The sequence below is a fragment of the Syngnathus leptorhynchus genome, chromosome 1, assembly GCF_054491065.1.
Source record: "Syngnathus leptorhynchus isolate UIUO chromosome 1, UIUO_Slep, whole genome shotgun sequence".
Lineage (NCBI taxonomy): Eukaryota > Metazoa > Chordata > Actinopteri > Syngnathiformes > Syngnathidae > Syngnathus > Syngnathus leptorhynchus.
The window spans coordinates 16,628,894-16,642,584 of NC_141195.1; the positions used below are offsets into that span (position 1 = coordinate 16,628,894).

General features: G+C 43.8%; 4 protein-coding genes across 4 annotated transcripts; 1 reads left to right on the plus strand and 3 right to left on the minus strand.

The window, feature by feature from the left end:
- Positions 1–118: 118 nt before the first annotated feature.
- On the minus strand, positions 119–9,034 carry smc5 (structural maintenance of chromosomes 5). The gene is made up of 24 exons (XM_085905098.1): positions 8,791–9,034; positions 7,706–7,847; positions 7,519–7,571; positions 7,036–7,198; positions 6,807–6,941; positions 6,548–6,688; positions 6,238–6,399; positions 5,832–5,903; positions 5,303–5,558; positions 5,085–5,239; positions 4,888–5,001; positions 4,685–4,779; positions 4,146–4,278; positions 3,900–4,073; positions 3,520–3,689; positions 3,215–3,338; positions 2,666–2,788; positions 2,453–2,578; positions 2,278–2,373; positions 1,824–1,928; positions 1,340–1,459; positions 828–1,007; positions 545–640; positions 119–469 (listed from the first exon to the last, which is right to left on the minus strand). Exons 1-24 carry the CDS (start codon positions 8,940–8,942, stop codon positions 320–322), a joined length of 3,237 nt encoding a protein of 1,078 aa, XP_085761224.1. The 5' UTR covers positions 8,943–9,034; the 3' UTR covers positions 119–319.
- A 751-nt stretch (positions 9,035–9,785) lies between these two features.
- On the minus strand, positions 9,786–10,743 carry LOC147062262 (gamma-crystallin M2-like). Its single transcript, XM_085911050.1, has 3 exons — positions 10,732–10,743; positions 10,298–10,540; positions 9,786–10,061 (listed from the first exon to the last, which is right to left on the minus strand). The coding sequence occupies exons 1-3, from the start codon at positions 10,738–10,740 to the stop codon at positions 9,786–9,788; spliced, it is 528 nt and encodes a 175-aa protein (XP_085767176.1). The 5' UTR covers positions 10,741–10,743.
- A 646-nt stretch (positions 10,744–11,389) lies between these two features.
- LOC147062263 (gamma-crystallin M3-like) lies at positions 11,390–12,238 on the minus strand. Its single transcript, XM_085910998.1, has 3 exons — positions 12,173–12,238; positions 11,844–12,092; positions 11,390–11,665 (listed from the first exon to the last, which is right to left on the minus strand). The coding sequence occupies exons 1-3, from the start codon at positions 12,224–12,226 to the stop codon at positions 11,390–11,392; spliced, it is 579 nt and encodes a 192-aa protein (XP_085767124.1). The 5' UTR covers positions 12,227–12,238.
- Positions 12,239–12,648: 410 nt separating this feature from the next.
- On the plus strand, positions 12,649–13,374 carry LOC147062264 (gamma-crystallin M3-like). The gene is made up of 3 exons (XM_085905236.1): positions 12,649–12,693; positions 12,771–13,034; positions 13,096–13,374. Exons 1-3 carry the CDS (start codon positions 12,658–12,660, stop codon positions 13,372–13,374), a joined length of 579 nt encoding a protein of 192 aa, XP_085761362.1. The 5' UTR covers positions 12,649–12,657.
- The last annotated feature ends 317 nt before the right edge of the window (positions 13,375–13,691 follow it).

Below are 13,691 nucleotides of genomic sequence, written 5' to 3' on the forward strand. Positions count from 1 at the left end.
TATTTTAAAACTGTCAAACGTCAGTTTTAACATGTTATGTTACATCCGCTCAAATGCACAGGAGGCCGTAGTTTGGACATTCCCTTTCGACAGGCTAACCAGAGAAAGCTAGCTGTGATAGTAAAAGGAACAGGAAATGAGCGCCATTTATTGTGAGCAGATGACTCCATCCAAAACGTAATATTGTAACATGAAGCCAGATACCATCCAAAGGCGCGATAACCTCCACCTCCTGTTCTCCGTTCACCTGTGGCGCATATGCTAACAGAGCTTCTTCCAGACCACCGTGAATGTGGCCACAGAATCTGAAGGCAAAAACTCAAGGTCTCGATCCAGTCCGAGTTTGCTTTTTCCTGCCAACGCGTCGACGGAACGCCTCCTCAACCCACTTGTCGGCGCCAAGCATGCAAGGGCCGTTGTGGACGCAAAGGAAGGTCATCTCGTCGACGTACCTGAGGTTCTTCAGCAACTGTGGGCCGAAATGACAAAAGTGACTTTCGGCAAAAAGCGCTATCAAACGTGAACCCGCGCTTCAAACGCTCACTTTGGGTGTGATGAAGAAGTACTGCGACGTTTGCTCTTTGCAGGCGGTGCTGACCAGAATGTCATAAACTCTCCTTTCATTGATGGGATCCATACCCTAACCAGGAGACCAAAAGACATAGGATAGCGACTCTTAGAAGTGCAAGTCACATATCGTCCTTGTCGATATAATTGTGATAAAAAAAGAAACTGCCGAGCTGCCAAAGAATCATTGTGGGCTTGGATTTTTCTTGTTGATTCAAACCAAAATTGGCATGATGATTGTAAAAGTTGCGAGGTGTTACCTGGTTGATCTCATCCACCACTCTGAAGGGGCAGCGGTTGAGCTCCTGCAGGGCCATGAGGTATAACATGGTGGAAACGCTGCGCTCTCCCCCACTCTGATAGAATTGCGTCAGTTCATGCAGTTGACTGCTCTCGTGGAACTTGACCCGAATGTTGATGCCATACTTGTCGTATTCCTCCTGCGCACATCCAAATAATGTGTCGAAATTTAACCATCACGGCCAATCGGGAAGCTCACTGAGGCTGGCGCCGGTGCTACACAAAAATACCGCACGGCAGCTTGTGTTGAGTCTTTGGATAACGTGTGCATCACACGAGACATTCGCCATGCTGAGGAACACTGCAGTGAAGTTGATTTCTTCGTCTTCTACTACCACCACCACTACCCCTACCGTCGCCATGTTCATATGAGCGCTCTCTTTAAAAATCGTGTGAAGAAAACAAAACAAAACAAAAAAAAGACACACATGCTTAAAAAGAGGAGGTCAAAGGTAAGAACAAAGTGTGCTACCTCGTTTTCAAAGTGCAAATCCACTTCTCCTGCACACTTCATGGCGTGGAAGAAATCACTGAACTTGTCGTTGATTTGTTCCACCAGCTGTTTCAGAGGGTTAAGCCAGTTTTCTTTGGCCTGTGCAAACACACACAGACAGACAGACAGACATGCGGACACATACACATTGAAATATAGATTGAGTCTTTTAGACTTTTGCACTTTCCTTTTTTATATGTTGGCTGGTTCTGCGACTTCTACTCTAGTGTGAGTGTCAATTTTAACGATGATGTACGATTTGTAATTAATAATTTATTGATCTAGCATTATCAATACAAATATCACTAATAAAATAGAATATTTATAATTATTGTTTTATGTTTGATCTTTTTTTTTTTTTTTAGAGGTTAAAATAAGTAAATACACTGAAGGTTACAGTGCATTTTAGCATCATGCTGATATTTGACCCAAAAGGCATGTGTGACTGAAATGTGTGATGTACCTGTGACATCTTTTGTCTGAAAGCAGTGAAGGCCGCGTTCTTCTCAGCCACCTCTTGTTCCAACTCTCTGATTTCCTGCTCTCGCTTCTTGCACTCCTCCACAACCTCAAACACAACCACAATCAAGGTCAGACACAATAAATGCTTTTGTTTAAGCAGCTTCTGAGTTTCAGTCAAATACTGATGTCAAACTTTGCTATGCCACAAAGAAGAAAAGGGACGCACCTCTAAAAATGTTTGGACCTAATCATACTTTAAGCCATGAAAAGACCACAAATCATCCCAAAAAATTTCAATAAAATTTCAAACTCTTTTTAGAGCCTGTTCCTTAAAAAAATAAAGGCTTCTGATTATTTCGCTCTTCCCTAACATACCGAGCTTGTCTTTCACTTAGAATTGCTTTAACATCAGATAAGCAGGGCCGATTCACCGTTCGTCAGGTATGACTCCTTACCTTATTACTGAGTCCCGGAAAGCACTCGGCCCTGGACTGCTCTTCATTCAACATGACCTTCAACTCGTCCAGCGTGTCGGGCAGCTTAGTGAAAGCCTGCAATCGCAAAACAAGTACGTACCGTAGTACCAATGGGATCACACGACAAATGGAATATTTGGTGTGGGAGACCGACATGATGGAGGTGCTGCGGTAACGCCTCGTCGGGCTTCATCCGGCAGATTGATTTGGCTTTCTTCATGCTCTCTTTGCATTGTTGTTTGAGCAGGACTGTACTCTCCTCCAGCCGGCTGCATTTGTCCTACACAAACACGCACCTTCAATATTACATCAAGAACACAAAGGTAGAAGATGGAGAGCGGCTGTTGGCGGGTCATTAAATACTTACACTGATCTCTTTGAGTGCACTTGTGTTTTCTCGACAAATGTCCCCCAGCTTAGTCTTCTCTGCCAACAGCGCCACCATCTCCAAGGCCAGATACACCTTCTCCATGGTCAACTTGGCTCTCAGCTAGAGACGGGCAGACCCATGAGCAACAACTGAAGTCACAATGACATCCTCACAATTACAAGGAACACCCAGACAACTCAAAGGAACAATCTTCAAACCAGATCAATTTTCAGGCTTTTTCCATTTCTAATTTTTAGGTCCTGGCATCAGCTTTTTGCAGATGATGTCCTTCTGTTGGCTTCATCAAGGTGACATTCAAGTCCTGTCAGAGCAATTTGCGGCAGCAGCGTGTATGCTTAAAATCACCAATTGTCTAGAGAACACGTTGCCCTCTTCAGGTTTGGGATACATTTGTGCCTCGAGTGGATGAGTTTGCGTAATACTCGGGGTTTTGTTCACAAGTAAGGGAAGAATGGGCTGGGAGATCAAGTGGATGTCAGAAGTATCAGAGTTGCAGCAAGGGCATTCTGCTTCTTTCAGCTTTACCTTAATTTGTGCCAATAACTCAGTAACTATAGATGTCTTCTTGGAATTGACAGCACTTATTTTCTCTTTTGTCTCTGCCTCAATCTTCTTCAGGTCAATTCCACTTTGCTCCAGCTCCCTCAGTCTAAAACACACGTAAATAGGCCATCAGACACTAAATGAATATCCTAAAAAGGGCATCTGTACTGTTTTGTAAGCCGCACCCGCTAAATGAAGTGATTAATGATGTCAAAAATTGTTTAAGCTTGTAGTCCAAACGTTAGGGTAGCTCACGTGAGAAGAGGCATCAGTGGGTTTGATCATACCTGTCCTGTTTGTTGTTGATTTTCTGCTCCAGTTGTCTCTTTTTGCCCTTTAATTCCAAGAGCCTCTTCTTCTCTGTTAACAGTTCATTCTCACGACGATCCAGGGTGGTCGCTTCTTTTTGCAGCTGGTTCAGCTGCTCATCAATGTCTCGAACCCTGGACTGGCAAATCTGCGTAAATGGTGTCGATTACTAATTAAAAACAATAATAATATAAGGAGCTCTAAAATTGGAGGTGGGTGCTCAGATTCTCTTTATGAGTACTTTAGGACATCTAAAAATGGGCCAGATAGACATCCGGCCCTGCCGAAAACATAGATCAGTTACAAATCCTCGAGTTATCGTTGAGTGCACTTAAACACCCAAGTAGGTGTCTCTCACCTTCATCTGCTGCTCCAGCTGCATCTTCTGCTCAGTGTCCACTGTGATACCGAGGTACTTGGGTGGATACACGGTTGTATTTTTGGTAGCAGTAATGTTGGAGTAGAAGGACTTCTTTATCGTGTACTTCTGGTCATTTGTGTACATCACCTTGATGTAGGGCTCCTGTATCACCTGCAAAAAAATTCAAACCTCATTCCTGGATCTTATCCAACGTGACTTTTTACAGTTCTGTAAAGTTATTACCGTATTTAGCATGGCTTCAGTCTGCTCGTTGCCGATGGGGATCTCGTGCACTTTATACTGATGACAGAGGTAACTCATCACCTCATCGGGGGCATCGAAGGTCTCGCGCAGATAGGTGAAGAACCCAAATCGCCTGCAGTGACAAACGAGGGGAATTATAAATGTGCAAAAAAAAAAAAAAAAAACATCTGCTGAAAAAATACATTGACGTTAGAGGTGGGACTGATCCAAAAGGCCTCTTTAGTTGAGCATTTTACGTGAGGGGTCTCCCTAAATATGTCTCTGCTGAGTGACTGTTTGGTCATTCACCTGGTGGTAAAACAATGGCCACTCTTCTCAAAGAATCACACAATCTTTGAAGCAGAGATGTCAGGACATTGTTGCAAGCAGGTGATACATACATTCACCAGCAGTCAGAAAACTTTGCCCATAAGTGGGAAAGGAGTTTAAGGATTGCTTGTTCGCTCCAATGTAGAGGTCACTGGGTTAACGTCCCGACTTTCTAACCCATTCATAATGATTTTGTTTTTAACACTCACCTCAAGGACTCGATATGCCGCGATGGAGTCATTCTTGAGCACGTCTCTCTTGGAGCAATAATAGCATTGACTCTCAAGTTCATGTTGTCACGCACCTGGAGTCAGACACATTCACACTTAAGACATTTTCTGGGCTTTGAAGTTGATTTGTATCAGATTTGCCTATGACGTTGCCACGCTAGAATAATCAGAAGCGTCTTCACCTCTTTCATGAAATTTGCCATGTCATCCTTCCTCTGGAAGACAAACGCCCTGAGGTCATTGAAGGCGATGTGGTTCTCCATGTACTTGGCAAAGCGGTGATCTTTCATGTTAATCTGAGGGAGCAAATTCGAAAGGCATACTCGACAAGGAGACAACTTTGTGACTCGTCGGCGACGATTGTACACGGTCGACTCACCACAAGCATCAAAGGCTCGTAGACGTTCCCGCTGAAGAGGTGTCGGTTCTGCCTGAGCCACTGCAAGGCTGTGTGTGTGTCCCTGTGGCGCCCACGCAGCTTCTCCTCTCTTACCATCATCATGTTATTCATGTCGCCGAGCTTTTTCTCCAACACTGTCAATCGCCACAAAATAAATTCATTTGGTGCTCCCACTATCACACGCCCTTGATACTCACTTCTCATCTCCGCAACAAGGTTGTTCTTCTCACGACACAGGTTGGTTTTCTCCTCTTCCACTTTGCTCTTCTCCAGTTGGATGTGCCTCAACTCGGCATTGACTTCACTGATCCTCGGCGTCACGTCGGGCTGGTTTTGGATTTCAGCAAGCCCAACTTTTAAGTCCTCGATCATCAGTTTTACATTTATGATACGCTTCCTCTGATCTTCTTCCTCCGTTTGTTTCATTCTAAATGCCTGCTTTATGTCTTCAATCTGTGGAGAGCAGCAGTCATTTTTTGTAAACAATTTAATACATTGCAAAATTGTTTTCAAACTAATTCTAAGAAGTTTGGAATTTTTTGTGAAATTTTAGGATAAACCAGAAATGCATTATAAGATTTATAGCTGAAATTAAATTGAGGGTGCATAGATTATTTTGCAACATTTTTGGTTTGATGAAATATACTTGTTTTTTTTTTTGTAATAACTACTTAGTGTTGACATGCAAGCCACCACCTTGGCAGAGAAATGCATTTAGTCACTCACCTCTTTGAAGAGTCGATCCAATTGATCTTGTTTTTGTTTGCATTTTAAAGAAGCTTCTTTGATGGCAGCACTCTGAAAGTGAAAATTATTTAACAAAAATATGAGATGACACTGCACATTTCAACTGGGGAATATAACACAGATACAGTAAAATGCTTTTGGACATTATCCATTGAAAATGTTAACAAAATGGCATCTTACAAATACTTCTGGCAAGCATCTGGCTTTAAGGCTTGCCTTGCTACAATGTTACAGTCCCACCCCACCCTATAAAAAAAAAAAAACAGTTCTGCGCCTATCTCGAGAATGGTTGTTTGGGTCGGAAATCCGCCCATCCGCAGAAAAAAAGCATGACTGTAGATTTTGTAAGATATTTATGCTTTGTGAAGAATCCACAATGGGTCACCTTTGACTTTATTTGCGTGTCACTAGGCTTCAGCTGCTCTTCAATGGCCCGGATCTTGGTCATTATGGGCAGTTGGGACTGCTTGAGGCCAGAGAGCTCCCTTTTCACCTCATCTCGTTCCTTCTTCACACCCTCAAGCTCCTTCCGGTTGGTTTCGTACTCCTACAAGCAGATGGATTTATACTGAAACATATGGTTCCATTAAATTACCCTTAATTCCCAGTTAATTTCCCTCCATGTATCTGGCTCAAAATATAACATTCCCTGTACATTGACTGTAATTTTTCCAGCCCTTTGTTAGCCTACTCACCACCCAGAGTGTCTTCTTCTCAATCAACTCAATCACATCCAGATGCCTCTTCTTCTCATAATAGCGAGTCTCGTCAAGTTTGTTTCTCTCGTATCTCTGCTTGCTTTTCTCCAGATAGCTGTTTTTCTCCTTTATAACATTCTGAAAAAAATTATACAATGGAATAAAAATTCCAGTTATTTTGGATTCTTTGTTCTCATCTTTCATGGAGACGTTTTAAAGAGAGCATCAGTCACACTGAAGAAAACAACGTGTTTACCTCCATTTCTCTCTCTTTGTTGCGAAAGGTTTTGAGCTCGCAGTGATACTCAAACAAGTGAGGCGGACCCACAGACTTCTCGGTCGCCTCCAGCAATTCGATTTTGGACATTTTGGCAAATTGCCCCACTTTTTCCTGCCGCGGAGGAACCGAAGGCATTAAAGGCAAGTCCGAAAAGATTGACACAGATGTTTTGCTGGGTTAGGGTTACTGACTGACTGAAAGATACCTGAGGCATGAACTGGCAAAGGTTGTTCACTTGAATTTGCAGAGCTTTGACTTCTTCCTCCACTGTTTTCTGGGTACAAGTTTTTCCATTCAGCCTCCACACTGACTGGTTGGTTGCCACGTGGATCTCTCGGTTAATTATTATATTCCCACCACTCTTGAAACTGAAAAGAATTTGAGTGTGTGATCGGGAGATATTATTTTTGTAGCAATTTCTAAATGAAGTTGATAAAAGGCAAACAGCAACCGAAACAACTGCAGAATGTTGAAGAATGGCATATCATTTTAACACTCTCGTGCTCATATTTTTGTTAAATGTCCAAAAAGGAAAGCGTAGCAGTCTCTAAAAGGGTCAAACTGGTAAGCCAACCGCCATCACGGGGTTTGTGGAAGGAAGCTCTACTGCTCCATAACACACGACCCATCTCACTTTAGTAGAGAGCATTTTTATGTCTGAAATTACATCTTGTCACAAGCCACTTACAGTTCAATTTCAACAAATCCTTGGTCACATCCTCGTTTCACGTAGCCCCCGATCTAGAAGACAAAGTCATTATTGATACTGTAATGATGTCAACAATGGTCTTTAAAAGAGCACAAAAAGCATCTTTCAGTGTCCTTTCAATGTAATGTAAACATTTTATCACACTTAGTGGACTGTAACTTTTGACCTTGTCGTCTCTTTCCAGGATGGTGGTCTTTCCTGCCAGGCCTAGACAGATTGCACATACAATGCTGGACTTGCCGGTTCCATTTGCTCCGATAACCATGTTCAGATTTGGTCCAGGATGTACCACCGTGTAGTCGTACGTCCTTTAAGAGCAAGAGAAATGCACAGCAGAGTAAGATGACATTTTAATACGTACAGTAAACTGAAAAAGAACAAAGAATAACCTTATCAGCAAGAATGTAATATTTAATTAATAAATAATAACAATATATATATATATATATACACATTTGAGTGCTTTGTTGTTTTTAAACCTATTGCTTTACAATTACATAACTGATTTTATTTTCCAATCTTTTAACCTGATGTTGATAAGGGACGAACAACCAGCCACAACCACATGCATACCACCACTGAGCTGGAATCGACCCCACGCTGCTTGCACACAGCCGTGTGTATTCCTACACTATCAGTGACTTCACATGTTAAATCAATCAATCAAAGATCTTTATCCCCAGACACTATTACCCTGAACACTAGAGAAGTCAAACATCCACAGTTGCACACACTTCAAACATTCACCACATGCACACACCTAAAAAGAACAGCCAACGTAAATATTGCACGTTGCATGTTATGTTGATTCAACCCATCTGCCGATCATAAACTTCGTCTAATAATTCCAAAACAATCATGTGCAAACTTTCTGTGTAAATTAGCATTCCTTCAAGTGACGTGTGCATTAAGTGCTATATGAATGGCATAGTGAGCTTTTTTAGAATTCTACATTTCCGTAATTAATTATTCTGTGCTGGTGCTGCATTTTTATTTATTTATTTGCATACATCGGTATTCAATATTCCACTGGAGGATGTTTTTCATGTGTGTGCGTGTGTTGTGAGGAGAGTGGTTGAAGGATGCAAAGCGAGGTCTCGCAACTGCCATTCAAACAGGTACCACTGTCGTCAAGGCACCGCTATACATAGATCAGTCGAAGCGGCGTGTTTGTTTCGCCATTGTCGCAGTTGTGTCATACAAGCCACATGGACTTGAAAGAAACTGTAGCATTTATGACGAGCAACTTACAGGAAGTTTTTCATGGTGATGCGAAGTACCGCACCCTCCACAAAACGACAGCCAGCCTCGTTGGCTCCACTGGGCTGACTCCCGGAGGAGACGCTGTCTGATGAACTTTGGTCGGCATGGCGGAGTTTAATTCTTTTCAGGGGTGTTGCCATAATGCTACGAGAGCCGCCGTCACCCCTCAACACTCCACCATACGGAAAAGCTCCGTCGACATGTTTTTGTCTCAGCGCGCTTATTCTTCTTCGCTTACTGTTTATAAGTGGTTTAAAAAAAAAAATATTTTGGTGCATTACAGCCACCTACTGGTGTGGAGTGGATGTGTACTGTATTACCCAGATTGAGAGTTTGATTCTTGAAACGGTGTACATTATTTCATATACAATCACCCTAACGTGTGCACAGTTTGAAGACTAAATACAGGAAAATAAAAGCGGTAATTTAATATTGATTTATTTATAATTAGTGCACATAAACAATCGACAAAGAAGTATCAAACTAAAAGCAAACCTTTCTCATTTGATTAAAACAGGGTTGGGGTTTCAAACTAGAGTTTCAAATTGGGGTTAGGGTTTCAAACTAGGGTTTCAAACTCGGGTTTCAAAATAGGGTTAGGGTTTTCATCCATCCAGTTATTCTTATGCACACCTCTACAGGGACGCCTCCTCTCATCACACCAAGATTTACGCATCACACTCATTGGTTAGTTCCTGTACTAGTTCATCTTGATCGTAAATTTCTCATTTTGGGGGGAAGGTTTTTCCTTAAACCCTCAGATAAAACATAACATAAATCATAGAGGAAAAATTAATAGGTTAGGAGCAATATTGAGAGTTGAATGCTATGCAAATATTATTATCCAGTGATGCTGCACAAACACTGTTAAAGATTGTCTGTCTAATGTAATATAAACGTCGTGGATGTGAGCCATCCAAAAGACTCGAAAATAAGCAAAGTCTGAGTCAGTTGATCATTTATTGGTGCTTTGGGAAAGGAGACTAAAATTCTGTGACCCTGCGGAAGGAGCCGATGCCGGGAGAGGAGGCGGCCCAGTCGTCGTGCTGCCGATACTCGCCCTGCTCCAGGAGGTACTGATGACCCCTGTAGTTAGGGAGGTCGTAGAACACCCAGGCGCCGTCGCTCACCACGCAAGAGTAGGCCTCGCGCACCTTGTAGGTGTCATACAGCGAGGGACAGTCGTCGGTGCATTCCACCATCTGGCCGCCAAAGTTTGGTCTCTCGTACAGCCTCAGCTTCCACGCGTTGCCATAAACCTGAGAGCACAGGAAAGAATAATTCCCTCTGTTTGTGTCGCTCAACATGCTTACGGCACTGTTACTAAAACCTTTTCAACCAGCTGGCGGAGGAGAAAAAAAATATGAGCACATCCTCAGCAGAACTGATGTAAACAACATCATTGTTGGGACCCTGGGTCTAATGTATGTCTTCTCTTCTGTTTTGTTCTGATTGAAATAAAGTTCTCTTTGATCAGTGAGCTTGTGACTCTTACATTCTTGATGGTGCGGCAGGATTTAACGTTGTCGCTGAAGGCCATCCACTGCTGGTTGTCGGCATACTCGCCCGGGTAGAGGATGTACTGGAAGCCCTTGTAGTTGGGCTTCTCGTAGATCACCCACACGCCGCTCTCCACCCGGATGGAGCTGCATCGGGAGAAGTAGGAGTGCAGGTCTGCACAGTCGCTGCTGCAGTTGTAGCAGCGGCCCAGGAATTTCTTCTCCTCGTAGAAGGTGATCTTTGGCAAAGAGATAATTGTGAGTCTCTTGGAGTCAGGAAACAAACATACTCTTGAAGCATTGTCATGACCTCCTACTAGTGTACTGAATTGTCTTCCTCGTGAAAAAAAATGAGTACAATTAGCGGGAAATCAAGTAAATGCTCAAATGGCTTCCTGTCGTACATGTGCTCCAATGAGTTTCATCTCACCTTCCCCATGGTGATGCTCAGCGATGCTCGGTCCTTGCTGAAGCCCCGTCAAAGTATTTATCGATAAACAAAATGTGCAGAGTGAGGCGAGCCTTTGATACCCAGATGAGGTGGATTTACATATCAGCAAAATGACCCGGTGGTGTTTGATGGACTATTGTTCCTCTGCGATAATGAACTCCTATCAAATATGTGCTGGAACAGGGGGGCAGTGGTAGCCCTTGATGGGTGGGTGGCAAAAAAACCTTTTGTTTACTGTGCGGGCACATGATAACTGGCCGTGAATGGGGCAGAACAAAAACAAACTAGAAGTTGCAAACTTGCCTCAAACATCGCTTGAGAGTGCTGAGAGTTGCTTTGGGCTAGCCAAAATGGAGTGAACTGAAAACACTGGGTAATATGTCCAAACTGTACGTCCAGAACGGAAGTGCTGAAATCCAAGTCATTTCATTGGATGCTTGACAAAATATTTTGGGGAATTCTATCCTCTGACAGAAAGGCCAATGTTCCAGAACCACAAAAGCAAGGATAGACCTATATTCAGACTCTATACTTCAAAACTATGCCACTACTAGACTTCATGCATTAGGCAAAAATGAGAATCTGATTTCAGAGATTGAAATTTCATCTTGCTTTATTCAATGAATGACAGAAGCAACTAACAGGTGTCCGTGATGCGCCGGATGGAGCTCAGTCGGATAATGTTACTGGCTCCCAGTTCGCGTAGGTTGCGGTGTTCGCCGGGCTTCAGGTACAGCATCTTTCCTCGGAAGTTGGGTTGCTCGAACATCAGCCAGTGGCCCTCCATCACGTTGCAGGACTGACAGTCGGACATGCGCAGGCGGTCCACGTTGTCGCAGTCGTCGGTCAGCTCGTGCATCTGGCCTCCGAAGTTCTCCTTCTCGTAGAGCCTCACTCGGAATTGTCCTCTATGCTGTGGGACGAGTTGGAGCGATTGATTGATTGATTGATTGATTGATTGATTGATTGATTGATTGATTGATTGATTGATTGATTGGTTGATTGATTGATTGATTGATTGGTTGGTTGGTTGATTGATTGATCTTTCCAGCAAGCGTTGTCTTGAAGGAATACATAGCACATACACCTACCAGAGGGATCATACGCGAAGATCTAATGCAGTCACTCATACTGATTCCCATCAGACGCTGGCTGTCTGGATATTCGCCCCTTCTGACCAGCACCTGGTGACCCTTGAAGTTGGGCTTCTCATAGACCATGAAGAGGCCACTCTCCACCCGGCAGGAGTTGCACCTGCTCAGGTAGGTGGTCAGCTCCGAGCAGTCGCTGCTGGTCTCGTAGGAGCGACCCTGGAAGTTGCGGTCCTCATAGAAGATGATCTGTCAAAGACATTTGTCAATAAGATCAATTACTTTCTTTGCATTGTGATTTTTTTTTTCCATCACCGTTTCTCACTTACCCTTCCCATGGTCATGGTATTTGTGAGATAACTGCAGATGTACACTTTGGGCATCCACCCCAGGTGCCTTTTTATACATCTCGCAGGCCTAATGCTAAAGCCCTGGTGTCATCACTCTAAATTGTGTGCCGGGTTGTATCACTCACTATAGGGTGACAGACATGACTGTACTGTAAGTCAGAATGTGGCTTTTGTTACAATCGGATGTTTAATGCTGCAAAAATCAACTATCGAGATCAATGTGGTGGCCTGACACAAAAGGCCTCAAACCGGCTGGAAACTCCTCCATAGAGGATCGGCTGTACAGTTAGTAAGAGGTCATCTGAGGAGCGCGGAGCTTCTGTGATGAGCTTGCATTCCCTCTCCAAAATGCGGCCGGTGCACAATAACAAGAGAATGCGGGCCAACTGCACTTTGGATGAGTCATGAGGTTTTACACAAAGGTGCCCAAGGTTGTCACTATAAAAGGGGGCTCGCTTGTTGGCATGAGTGCAACAACTACAAGCGTCACCATGGGCAGGGTAACAGCCGTCCCGTCGTTATTACGTGTCGTGATGGCAAAATCTTTCACCTTTGGTGCTTTGTGTCTTCTGCGTAGATTGTTTTGTTCGAGGAAAAGAACTTCCAGGGTCGCTCTTATGAGTGCAGCAGCGACTGCTCCGACATCCACCTGCACCTGAGCCGCTGCAGCTCTTGCCGGGTGGAGAACGGATGCTTCGTCCTGTACGATCGCTCCAACTTCATGGGAAACCAGGTTTTCCTGAAGAGGGGCGAGTACCCCGACCTGATGCGCGTCGGAAGCATGACCGGCATCGGGGCGGTGGTGATGGACACCGTTCGCTCTTGTCGTCTGATCCCCATGGTGAGAATTTATTCCCGGGTTGCGAGGTTCTGAGCCGTCACATCTGTTTTCGGTCCAACAGCACAGGGGACAGTTTAGGGTGAAGATCTACGAGCTGGAGAATTTCGGGGGCCAGATGCAGGAGCTGCTGGAGGACTGCGAGTCGCTGCAAGACCGCCTGTACATGTCCGACTGCCAATCCTGCAACGTGCTGGAGGGCCACTGGCTGCTGTTTGAGCAGCCCAACTTCCGTGGACGTATGATCTACGTGAGACCCGGAGAGCACAAGAGCCTGCGGGAGAGCGGCTTGAGCAACGTTATGAGAATCAGCTCCATTCGACGCATCATGGATGTGTGCTGATTGCCATTCGTGTTGAATTAGAATAAAAAAAAATCATAAAGAGTCCTTGAAAGTGACCTGTGTTTTCATTATGTGGCATTAAATAATCATATGTTTATCCACATATAGTCACTGGGTCATTATTAGATCAGTCTTTGGTTATGGTTATAATACTAATTTTAAAAAACTAAAACTAATGGTTATCAAAAGGCCAAATTCCAAACACAGTGAAACGGCTTCCTCTGAGATCATGAAGTCTCATGTCATCATTAGGCAATGAGTTGAATATTCTGCGGTACTACAGAAAATAAAGGTCGCTGATTGTCACGATAGTATAT

What these genes read in the sequence shown, in the direction of transcription:
- LOC147062264 (XM_085905236.1), top strand. Translation starts at nt 12,658, where the DNA reads ATGAGTGCAACAACTACAAGCGTCACCATGGGCAGG. An exon ending in CAAGCGTCACCATGGGCAGG is followed by an intron (nt 12,694 to 12,770) that starts GTAACAGCCGTC and finishes TCTTCTGCGTAG; the next exon opens with ATTGTTTTGTTCGAGGAAAA. An exon ending in CTTGTCGTCTGATCCCCATG is followed by an intron (nt 13,035 to 13,095) that starts GTGAGAATTTAT and finishes TCGGTCCAACAG; the next exon opens with CACAGGGGACAGTTTAGGGT.
- smc5 (XM_085905098.1), bottom strand. Translation starts at nt 8,942, where the DNA reads ATGGCAACACCCCTGAAAAGAATTAAACTCCGCCATGCCGACCAAAGT. An exon ending in GGATTTGTTGAAATTGAACT is followed by an intron (nt 7,199 to 7,518) that starts GTAAGTGGCTTG and finishes AATTCTTTTCAG; the next exon opens with TTTCAAGAGTGGTGGGAATA. An exon ending in TGGTGGATGAGATCAACCAG is followed by an intron (nt 641 to 827) that starts GTAACACCTCGC and finishes TCTCCTGGTTAG; the next exon opens with GGTATGGATCCCATCAATGA.
- LOC147062262 (XM_085911050.1), bottom strand. An exon ending in CCTGCCGCACCATCAAGAAT is followed by an intron (nt 10,062 to 10,297) that starts GTAAGAGTCACA and finishes CTGTGCTCTCAG; the next exon opens with GTTTATGGCAACGCGTGGAA.
- LOC147062263 (XM_085910998.1), bottom strand. Translation starts at nt 12,226, where the DNA reads ATGCCCAAAGTGTACATCTGCAGTTATCTCACAAATACCATGACCATG. An exon ending in ATACCATGACCATGGGAAGG is followed by an intron (nt 12,093 to 12,172) that starts GTAAGTGAGAAA and finishes TGTCTTTGACAG; the next exon opens with ATCATCTTCTATGAGGACCG. An exon ending in CTTCGCGTATGATCCCTCTG is followed by an intron (nt 11,666 to 11,843) that starts GTAGGTGTATGT and finishes CTCGTCCCACAG; the next exon opens with CATAGAGGACAATTCCGAGT.